Below are 12,003 nucleotides of genomic sequence, written 5' to 3'. Positions count from 1 at the left end.
AGTATATTGCTCGTTTATTGTCACAAACTGGCCAAAATGGCAATCTTTAAACCCCCATAACTCTACGAAAACTGATCACAGATGAAATATATTTTTTTCAATTTTAAGCTCAGGACAACAATACCTTTCGAATGATATAAAAAATCCGTCAAAAACGGCTAGTTAGAAAGTCGAAATTTGTCTGAAGAAAAAAAACCCACCCCGAGCACAAAAATTCCGTTACTTTTGTATCGAAAGTCGGAACAAAAATGAGCAGGCAGATATATTCGTAAAGCATGAAGCTTCTCTGATACTTTCAACTTCATCATCTAGAGCATTTACTGAAGATAGGTTGCTAAGATGACCAAAACGATGAAGAGATTAGACTCGTTTCTTATCTAAAACTGAACGTATCCTGCTACCGTATATTTTTTTTTTACAAAACTAGCAGAAGAGATATCTTGATCCACGCTTATGCAGGGGAACTACTTTCGCAACTTTGGAATAATTAGGGAAGTAATTTGGGAGTGATAGTATTACTAAAAAAACACTAATAAAAAGTAATAATAAAAATTACTGATGTCTTCATAATCCTTTGAAAGTTGGGCTGGAAATTTGTCAATTTTTTCTTTTGTATGATATGGAATAATTAATTTTTTGAAATGGTCTCTGGAATAGAGGAAAAATACGGCGATTTTTTTTCAGTGTAATTGTAATGAACACTTTTTTTGATCAAATTGGCTAAAGAGTACCTAACCGAAACGCCAACAACTTACTGAAAACCTAAAAGTGTTTATTTCAATCGAGAAAACTCGCTGATGATTTTAACCGCTGCTTCTGTTTTAAACGACAACTAGATCAATTTTTAAAAGCAGGTTAAATTTTCTTTAAATTATTTTTTTGTAAGCGTCTTGTGCTAGGGGAGATTGCAATTCAACCACAAGAAAGCTTTTTTGTAGCATTTGAGTTTTGTATTTTTGTGTATTTAGAGACGTTGAGTTGATTGTCATGCAAAATTTTCACAAGTTACCTTCAAAAAAATCTTATTTCAGGACTAAAAATAATTCAGAGTTTGATCAGTTATAATGGCCCATGATAAAGATTTGAATTTCAATTTCACTCTATTTTTTTTCGTTTATCGTGAAAAAAATTGTTTCAAATGCCAAAAAATGATAATAGATTATAGAGGATTCTAATGATTTATGTTTGTCTCAAAAAAGCAATAAAACCAATTTAAATCATGAAAGCTCAGCGCGTGTACATATTCAATTATTTTTTTTACTAATGAACCTATAGGTGGACATGATTGTAATTGGATGGACCAAACGTGTCAGCAACATTTTTAAAACCAATTATTTTAACCCGCGTTGTTTTTTAGTCCACGTGGTTTGTAGTCGTTGTCCCCGTCTTTTTTGATTTTAGTAGTCCTATTGTTCTCCGCTTCTCAAGGCTGAAGGTGCAGCTGACAGATTCCTGCTTTACTTGTTTGTGACGTCGGTGGGAAATGGATTTCTTTTCAGGAATGTACCAAAAACAAAACAATTTTCTCTTTTTAACTCATCGTCAAATGTATTTTGTGGCCAACGTGTTTCAGTTAACAGTTCTTGCTCACTCCGATTTTAGGTTTGGTCAAGTGGTCTGCAAGCTTGTTTCCAACTTTTTCTTCTTCTTTATATTCTTAGACTGTTTGTTACGATAGCTCCCAAAGGTTCAAAACTATCCTTGTTTTTATTTAAATGTCTTCCTTAATTTTCACGTAATTTTGTTTGAACCGATTGTATGTCTAATATGTACATACAGTTCATGTTCTAACTCGATACATTTAAAGTTCTAGTTCGAACTTGAACTAAAATTTTTCCAGATCTAAATTTTCAATTTGAAGTATCCTGTGAATGTTTTAAAAGCATGGGATATCAGAGATCTAAGTTCAAATCTAAAATTTTGTGTTTCATTGTTATTTCAGATCTCAAAAACCAGTTCATATCTTAATTTCAGATTTAGAATTTCATTTTTTATCGTCATTGCGTATGCGAAAACTTCGATGTTTTTGATTTTTTTTTGGTGTTTTAAGTTGTTCTGTGATTTTTTGTTGTTGGTAGCTACTAGCATGTACATGGCAAAATTTTCAATCGGAGACTGCGGATGTATGTTTACCTTAAGTCAAATAAGCATTAGAAAACGAGAAGCAAAGTTTTGATAAATATTTTGTCATTTTTTGAACACAAATTGTGGTTGCAATTATTTGAACTGGTTATTAATATAAAAATCAATCAATAGAGCCAGAACAGTTAAAAAAATGCAATTTCGGTTGTTTCTTCGTTATACATATGATAAACTGTAAGATGTGATTTTTTCCTGGTTTCTACGGACTTGAAATTTCCAATTTCATATCCAAATACAGCTTTGAAAATTCAAATCTTTCATCAAAGATGTGAAAAAGAATTTGAGATTTTAAATAGAACATCTTTAGGTACAGTGAGTTGAAATTTTTCATCCATTATTCAACTTGCTGAAAATTAAGTTACCCAGGTCGAAGTCCCACCGTTAATTATCGCTTTTTCTGTAGTACCCCAGTGATCGCTATTTTCCAGCGCTGATTCATATAAAAATCAGAGTTTGTTGCATAGATAAGCCTGCAATTTTTCAAAGCTATTTCAGTTATGATTCCGTAGAAAATCATCGCTAATACTTGAGAATTTAAGAAACATAAGAAACTCAATCTAATAGCTTTCAAACGAGAGCTTCATTTGATAAGCCCTTTTGATAAACTTAGTTTTTCCTAAGGATTGATAGCGCAGAAGTAGAATGTATGTTTTAAGGTTAGGGCATCAAACCCCTCTCACAGCCATATTTTTTCCTCATTCTTATAGTTGTTTTATTGCGGTTTTCATCGCTGAAAATAGGCCAAACTAGCGATAATTTTTTGATAAATTTTGCTTTTGTGGCATTGAACATCAATGATGCATCGATGGGAATAGCTGTTTTTGCACTTTTTATTGCTACCTTTAAATGTGATCTCAACCCGGTAGAGAAACAAAAAAATAAAATTCAGCCGAACTCTAGCCTGTAAAAAAATAATTTTCAGCCGAACTCTAGCCTGTTTAAAATCTTTCACCAACAAAACTTAATGTAATTGATGATACAATAGAAAAGGAATAAAATATTTTTTGAAGAGTGTTATCATCAGCTTATTTGATTGCTGATTTGACTGTCGGGTTATTTAGTTCAGATTAATTTACATTGTGCTGCTGTCCGTAGTTCGGACAAAAAAATCGCCTCAAAAACGGAGCAGTTTCGAACTTGAACTTGAACTTGAAATCATTTATCCAGAAACAGTTAACCAGTTATGGCTTTTTAAGGCAATCAAAAATTACGCTATGTTTTCCCAGTTTTTTTCACAAAGTGCAATAACGAAATGTACGAAGGGTATAACTTTCACAAAAATACAAAAACGTTGAAAACATTAGTTTAAAATGACACTGTTTGTATATCAGACGGAAACGAAAAAAACGTATACAAGTTTAGGTAAATTATACACTTCTTAATCGTTGTTGGGCTAGGTAAGGTAAGAGGCTCAATATACCGGATTGACAAAAAGTGTCTAGCATATGTTTGCATGCTATAAACAAAAATTAATCATATTGTTTCATACTACTACGCTGACTAAAAAAAATCGTTTGAAAATACTTTTTTCATACTACAGTTTTATAAAAAGCATTTTTGGTACAGTTTGGATGTAAAACACAAAAGTTTTGATATGTAACGCTTATACCAAAACTTTTTTTAAAAAATAACCTAAGCACTATATTGTACTATAATATTACCAAAAAATAGCTTGTGGGTACTTTCATAGACTCAAAAAGTCACACTCTGCATGCGAAGTTTTTAATTTGGTAAAACGTATATTCGAGCACAGCAGCAAGTTTGCGACCAAAAAGGATAAAAAATCTTACCTCAAACTTGTATTTTTTCTCTGGAACTATGAATATCGTAGAAAATTCATATGTTGAAATTGTATAATTGTTTTTTTGCTCGAAAAAGATTATTTCGATGCCAAAGTTGCTTTCATGTAACCAAAACTGCCAATAACCTGTTTTGTTTAAATTTCAAACCAACCTAAATTCTTTTTTGTAAAACAACTTTCGATTAAAAAAATGCTTGTCATATAATTTTCTGGTATGAAAATTGTACGTTAAGCATTTTTTTGAACAGAATTTTTATACAAAAATTGTATGATAGGAATTTTTCTTCTATTGACTTCAACACGGGTTGATATAACTTAATAAGTAAATTAATCTGTAACTTTGGCGTAACTTTTGGGAGTCAACCCAATTAGAGAAAAACGCGTTAAAAATTCAATTTTTTTGTTCGTTATTACGTCCGGAGTCCGGATTATTTATTCAACACTGTACTAACTTAATTTTTGTCGGCTCATTGCTGACAACATTACAATTGTGCAAACCAATCTTGAGCAAAACAATCGATCGTCACTCAATGATTGTCTAGACTCAAAGATCATATGAAGTTTTGACCTCGTTAAACCGGTCAAAGAGAAATGACCTATAACATTTGAAAAAAGTCATAATAAAAACTAACCTTCCTTTTAACACTTGAACGGGCCAGGGCGCTTATTGTTTTTTTTTGATGGTGAGTTAAATGATGGCTCTGATTTAGATCGGATATTTTGAGTGAAATTATATTAACTAGAAGTCTAAAAACTTGAGTGAAATCAGCGAAGCCGATGGTTGGAGAAAGATCTCAAGAAGGATATCCCGTACAGAGCTTGACGAGCGAGAAGCTGGCAATGTTGTCGCGTCTCAACTTATTTACCTCCGCACAAGCCGACTGCAAAAACACAACAGACGCAAGCGATGCTTGGGCGTTGAAGCGATCTATCAGCACGCCGAAACTGAATGTTCAGCAGCTTGGATCTTTGGAGTTTTGCAGCAGTTCGAAACAGTCGACTTGTGGCTACTGTTACGATACCGTTGACCAACTGAAAAGTTGTCTGTCCTGTTCGCACATAATTTGCGACGGATGTCTGAATTCGACCTTGATATGTCCAGTATGCGGAAACGAATCGATCGACACGTCGGCGCTGTATGACATTCCAGCGGATTTGTCGATGATTCATCATACCTCAAAACGAGATGGAGACACGCCGAGATTCGTTCAATTACGTTAGTTCAATTTTTGTAGCTAATAATCTACATTTCTTAAAATTGTCGTGTCAAAAGAAAATTGTAACAAATCTTTTGACAAAATGAAATCTCAACTGTTATCCAGTGTATCAGAACAGTCATCCAATCTGAAATTTAAACGTTTGATGAAGTTTTTCGAAAAATCAATTTAAAGCAGCTATCCTACTAAAAATGTATGTTGAAATAACCACTTTGGTTCAGCAGAAGATTAAATTGTAGGGCAATCTTCAGGTGAGAAGCAGACAGGCATTCGAATCTCGAGTCCGCCCAGCGCCCAGAAGTTGCCAACTGAGAGGATAACGGAAAGCAGCAGCAGCAGCAGCAGCAATAAAGCGACTCCCAACTCGAACAATTCGTCCAATTGTACTTCTTGCGAGGAAGATGTGCCTGCGTTTGCGGCATGTGAGGTAATTCTTTATCCTTGAAAAATGATCCTTTGCCTCCATTCTCAACCCCCCTTCATCGTCGAACTAAATTTTGCTGTGATGCCGCTATAGGTTGTCACGGATCTAAAAGAGAGCATAAGGCATTAGTTGGAATGTGCGGCAACTTGTGCATTTCAGGAGTGCAATGAGCTGATGTGCATGAATTGCACCAGTGCACACTCGCGACTCAAGGTCACCAAAGACCACAACCTGAGTCTCGTCAAGCACCACGCGGTGGGGGGATCATCGAACGTGCAGCAGGCATTAGAGAGACGAAACAGCTGCCCCACCAAAAACAACAACAACCACAACAAGAACAACAACAACAACCATCATAATCTAAGCAATAATAACGAATGCGTGGACGACAGCGGGTTGGTGTCGGCTAATAAGAGTGGAGAGTACTCGGTGGATACTAGCTCGGTGGTGGTAAGAAGTAGCGAATGCTCGCTGCACTGTCTGCCTGTCACGGGCATCTGCAAGGAGTGTGAACAGAGGGGCTGTGACAAGTGTTGGGAGTTTGGTCACCGCAAGCATTTCATTATGAGGGCTGCTGCAGTGATTGAACACGTCGAAAGTGCAGTAAGCTTGAGTATCTCTTATTTAAAACTCTGAGTAAAATTTGTTTGTCGGCTTCGTCGCAGAAGAACAGGAGCATTCTGTAGAAGTAAAGATGAACGCGGAAGATGAAAAAAAAAACGGCAGTAGAGTTGAAACTGCAAATAAATTTATAACTGACATAAGCATGAACATAAGGCCAGGGGTTGATAATAGTTTTCTTGATGGGGTTTGGGGAACGGATATATCTTATTATGGCGCCGAGTTACCTTAAAATTTCACCTGCCTGAAACTAAGGGTCAAATCATAAAGTTGAGGTTAAATAAAAAGTACTCCAAGAAACTTTTTCCGGCCCCTCTAATTCGCTATGCAGTTATATTGAGCAGAAGTTGCATGTGGCTGTTTGTGTTATACAGCGGAAAAAGGCGGCGGATCTGATGCCGCTGATAGAGGAGATGGAGGGGATGACGGAGACGGTGGAGAAGGAGGTGGAGGAGGAGGCTGAGAGGCGGCGACAGGAGGTGGACACTTGTTACACGGCACTCATTCACGCACTGCAGCAGAAGCAGGACCTGTCCCTCCACAGGTAAAGCCACATGTGGAACTATGTTCCAGTGCTGGGCGACGGGAGGAAAGGAAACTAATGAATCGATGGTCCATGAAATCTGTAATGCGAGGCTGTTTCCCTCCCCTCCCCTCCCCTCCCCTTCCAACTCTCGATAGTTGTAGCTTCATAAATGATAGCTGCTTGATAGTGAGGTGAGCTGATCTTCACTGCTTAGAATAGAAGAGGTGAAGGCTAGTTGTGCGTCGAGTGTGCACATGAAGCGGGAGGTGCTGAAGAAGATGCACTCCAAGTGCTCCACCCTCCTCCAACACTACTCTGACTGCAATGTGAACTACTTGTACGAGACAGACCTCCCACACTTCATCAAGTACTGCTTCAAGGTAACACAGCAAAAACTACAAGAACACGATTACATTGCTTTCAAACTTGTGTTGTCAAGTTAATGTGATCTATTATGAGAACTCAAAGAAATTGTTTAGAGCGATTTTCAAGGGGATTAGAATTCAGGCTAAAATTGAGTGTTTTATCAACGTTTTTGAAGCATTGAAAACTACGGTCAAGTTTCAATTTTATAATTGCTGGTGTCAAAAACGCTTCAAATAGTATGTCTAGGGAAATAAGAAAACTACAAGTTTTATTCCACAATTGAACGAGAATGATGAATTAGTGTATCTCTTTTTAGATTACCTCTTTGAACCAGGAGATCATGCAGTGCCATGACAGCGAATACCAACCCTTCCTCCTCTCGCCCCTCAAATCTGCCCCTGCCCCCCTCCTCCAGTTCCAAGTTGCCCCCAATGCCATGGAACTGCTCCAGTCTATCTCCGTTCTGAACTCGACAGCCACCTGTCCGGAAAAGTGTCTGGCTAAGGGCACTGGTCTATCCGACTCCATCGTCAACAAGGTTAACTATAAAGTTTTGCACTATTTTACTGAAAAACAGTTTCTAATTGACACTGCAGAAAAAGTAGCAAACGTAAAGGGGACTGGGGCAATCATATTTGAAGAGCGTTGATCGGTTAATGAGCCTAAGATCTGAGCGCAGGTTGAACTCGATCTGAGATATTTACGTTTGCACAAAACAAAGTTTGCACTGGAGAAAAAAACGAAGGTGAAAGCTTTGCGTGTGAAAAGATTGGCCTGTTGCTTCAGATTGCCACTTTCGTAGTGCAGGCGGTTGACTACTTCGGCCATCGCAGAGGGGTGGGAGGAGATTTGATCAAGTGCATGGTGACTCCAATCGAGAACAAATTCCTCTCGCGCAAAATCCACTACAACGTCATTGACAACCAAAACGGAAGCTACAGTGTGCAGTATTGCATAGACACGGAAGGATCTTACAAATTACATGTAGTCATGAACAACTTCAAGATAGGCCAAAGTCCCTTCATAGTGAAGGTGATAAAAGGTAGAAGCTACACAGATCTCAGAGGACAGACTCCCAAGTTGATCTTTGGAGGCGAAGGTTCCGAAGACGGACAACTTTGCCGACCCTGGGGGATCTGCTGTGACTCGGAAGGCAACATTTACGTCGCGGACAGAAGTAACAACAGAATTCAAGTTTTCGATCAGAGTGGAGTTTTCAAGTTTAAATTCGGAAAAGAAGGAACTCGAACAGGTGAGTTCCAGAGACCGGCCTCAGTTGCGGTGGATAGCAAATTGAAACGACTCATAGTTGCCGACAAGGATAATCACCGATTGCAAGTGTTCAGATTAGATGGGACATTCGTTTCAGTGATTGGTGAGAAGGGAGCTGGCAAAGGCCAGTTCACCTACCCATGGGACGTGGCTGTCAGCTCTCAAAGTGATATTTTAGTCTCTGATACGAGAAACCACAGGGTTCAGATGTTCAATTCGAACGGAGTCTTCAAGTATCAGTATGGCTTGAAGAACCAGTGCGAAGACTGGCAGGAGCACTTTGACTCTCCCAGAGGAGTCTGTTTTACGGCAAACGACTGCGCCTTGATAACTGACTTCAATAAACATAGAGTTCTGGTGACAGAGCCTGGTAAGCATTAGAACTATGGTCCATGGTATCCAGGGTTTTTCATAAAACAGCATCCGTTTATACTTTCAAATCCGATGCTGTTAAAACCAATAGTGAAAAATTGTATTAGGGAAGGCTGTTTTTATTTCAAATTTTTCATGCTTTGGGAAATAAACAAGTAAACTCGCATTGGGCTTTTAAAAGTGTATTTAGGTAAAATGTGAGATTCATCAATTTTCAGATGAATTATTTGTTTCAGATTTTAATAAAGCGAATTATTTCTCACAAGAAGGCGAGGGCATTGACTGCCTGAAAAGACCGCAAGGCATCTGCGTAGATCCGCAGGGACTCGTTTTGATCTCGGATTCCAGGAACCACAGGGTGCAAGTGTTCACCGTGCAGGGCAGTGCTATTGCCAGCATCGGAGGGATCCAGGGCACAGGTGTGAACGAAATGGACCGGCCGGCTGGCATCTGTGTGTCACCAACGGGCACTGTCTTGGTTGTGGATTTCGGAAACAACCGAATTCTCGGCTTCTAATCAACGAAATACAATCTTAACGAAATAATAGCCTTTGTTTTCAACTGAACAACCGATTTATGTGCCAAAATTTTATGTGACAGTGTGCTATGTAACTTACCTGTTGATTGACTTGTAAATATCTTTGATGAAGCTAGAGGCTAATTGCGGACACTTGAGTTGCATGAGCTGTAATGCATATTTTAAACGTAATTCAATCAATCATTAATGTTAATGTGTAATTTTCAATTGTCATCTTGGCTCTTTGACTGACTTGAGATTCCAAACTTGGTCGGTATCTTTGAAATGACTAAGTGACTGAATGATAAATGAGCTACGAAAGTGAAGTTGTAATTGAATTATCAACAAATTTAATCAGTTTTGCTACAAATTTAACTTCAATCAGCAAATAAATGAAATCTGCATAATCATTTCCAATAAGTTTGAAAAGGAAAATCAGATATTCCAATAAGTTTGAAAAGGAAAATCAACCCGGGAAGCTGAGATCGCCAATAAAGATAGTGAGTTCAATTGTAGCCCGTATTCAAGTCAAATCAGGTCGAATCATTCATGGATTTGGATTCATGGTTCGACTTTGTCTGAAACAAGAGTCAAATTAAGAGTCGAACATAGTCGAACTAAAGATTCGAATGTAGTACAAAGTCGTATCATGGGGCGAACAGGGTAGAAGCATGATTCATTCGAACAGGGAAGAGGTCGAATCATGTGGGAACAGTGTCGAATTAGGAGGCCAACTTAGTCAATAGCCGAGGTTATTAAAGTGTCTACTCATGGGTCAAATTGGGACAAACCGGGTCGACTAGTCAAACCAGGAGGGAAAATTGATCAAAGCACAAATTGATTAGGGTTGTATCATGGGTGCACAAGGAAAAACTAAGATCGTAATTGATTCTAGTTTAAGGAGGCATATAATCCTCCCTCAGGGATTCGACCCCCTGCTTACCCAAAGGGGCCCCCCTTTGTAGTTTTTTCAGATATCCGTTTTTGGCTGATTGACCTTAAAACTTTTTTGTCAGGCGCCTTTGGCACCAATCTATACTACTTTAGAGGGGGGAGGGGAGGAGAGCGCGCTTTCGGTCATCATTTTCAAGAAGTGCCTAAAAATACCTTTTTGGCCTGTTTTTTTTTTAATTTGCCTGCGGCGCAGAAAATGTGGTTAAATTAGGGTCCTTATAGTGGTTTAGGCGAGTCCAGAATATCAAATTGGTAGATCTAAAAAAGGTCGACAAACTTGTCAATTTTTTGTATTGTTTCCACCCCTCGAGAAACTCCTAGATCCGCGCCTGAGCACCGCAATAAGACTTCACAGTAAAAGCAGTAATAGAATAACCCGTTATTACAACGTCCAGAACGTTCAATTTTCTTTTTTCCACAGGAATCAACGGATATTTTACATTCAAATTGCCTGTTATAAACTCTTTTCGGTAAAAAAGCGTAGTCGGCGTAAGTTCAATTCAATTTCACCAGCAACAGAATAGACATTTTAAAGAAGCATTCCAGTTTTCCAGCCGAAGTAACTTAGATCACAAAATTGCTGTCTATCTCCAAACCAATGCAACCCAACCCAATTTTTTGCCACATTCCGAGGCCAAACTGTGCATTAGTAGTATATTAAAAGTGGCTAGGAAAATGACCTTTATTAGCCCCCCTTTTTTTTCGGTGTGCCGTTGCACTGACCAAAGGGGTTAAAGCTCCTACTTTTTCGGGCAGACATGTTTTAAGGGGGGTTAAATTGGTAGTTTTCCAGCCACTTTATGGAAACGGGAAGGGAATAAAGTTTTGATTGGTGAATATTTTCCCTTCTAAAATTTGTGGGTATTGGCTTGTTTACATGTAAAATGACGTTATATACCTATTATATGCAACCAAATTATATGGTATATAGGAAAGCACAAGATTTGGCAGCGTAGCTTAACTGTTGGCGGCGGTGAACGATTTGCTTCAAAAATGCATGTTTTATTGCTGAAACGCGAAGAAAGGAAAATTCATCAAGAACGGCGGCCGCCACCTCTATTTAGGCAAAAATGAACAATCACTTTGAACTAAATAAGAATGACTTACCCGAAAGTTGATGTTGTCGAAAGGCATAATAATAATAATAATAATCATAATAATAATAAACAAAATAGGATAAGTAAAAGGGGGAATAAATGACGCTGCTGGGCTGTCCATCAGCCCCTGCAGATCAGCAGCCCTGTACCCAATCCAACCCCCGAGGGCGACTACGTCCCTGAGTTTCTCGGTGAAGAATTCCCACTCGGGCGACCCAGGGACGACAGTCCGGGGAAGGGGTTTCCCCTTGGCCCACTGGCGCGGTTTGAGCCAGAGCTCCTTCACTACTAAGGCCTCAGGATCGGGCTCAGCCTTATAACGGACATGAATTTCTTCAATCGGAATGTTTATGAGCTCTAGTCCCGCGAAAGGGACTCTGACAGTCTCTAAGTATGATGGCATCTAAGACAAACAAATTAACATTTTAAATCACATGAAAATGTACGTCAAACAAAAACTTTTTGAACAGCATGTTTCGGAAGGTGATAATTGTTAAACTTTCCCTAAATTTTTCCCAAGTTTTAATACGCTTATCCCGAAGTCACAGACAGAAAAAATTGTACTTTTAGCTGCCTGTTATTTTCAACCAGCCTAGAAATTTTGAATTTGATTCGGAAACAAAAAATTTGTAATAACGATTGGTTTGTCGAATGCTAATTCTGAAAATTTACAATTCAACCTGTAGTTATGGAC

The 12,003-nt window shown here is 38.4% G+C and overlaps 1 protein-coding gene across 3 annotated transcripts; it reads left to right on the top strand.

Annotated features, from left to right (window-relative positions):
* The first annotated feature begins 4,586 nt into the window (after positions 1-4,586).
* On the top strand, positions 4,587-9,665 carry LOC134851694 (E3 ubiquitin-protein ligase TRIM71-like). 3 transcript variants are annotated; one of them, XM_063867893.1, is made up of 9 exons: positions 4,587-5,159; positions 5,400-5,587; positions 5,744-6,187; positions 6,580-6,749; positions 6,946-7,111; positions 7,414-7,635; positions 7,884-8,349; positions 8,467-8,739; positions 8,978-9,665. In XM_063867893.1, the coding sequence occupies exons 1-9, from the start codon at positions 4,721-4,723 to the stop codon at positions 9,256-9,258; spliced, it is 2,649 nt and encodes an 882-aa protein (XP_063723963.1). In that variant the 5' UTR covers positions 4,587-4,720; the 3' UTR covers positions 9,259-9,665. The 3 variants fall into 3 exon arrangements, with proteins under 3 accessions (XP_063723963.1, XP_063723962.1, XP_063723961.1); XM_063867892.1 differs by having other exon boundaries at positions 5,412-5,587; positions 7,884-8,739; XM_063867891.1 differs by having other exon boundaries at positions 7,884-8,739.
* The last annotated feature ends 2,338 nt before the right edge of the window (positions 9,666-12,003 follow it).

Source organism: Symsagittifera roscoffensis, chromosome 7, assembly GCF_963678635.1.
Source record: "Symsagittifera roscoffensis chromosome 7, txSymRosc1.1, whole genome shotgun sequence".
Lineage (NCBI taxonomy): Eukaryota > Metazoa > Xenacoelomorpha > Acoela > Convolutidae > Symsagittifera > Symsagittifera roscoffensis.
Note: the sequence above shows the minus strand (reverse complement) of the source record. Positions and strands in the feature narration are given on the sequence as shown.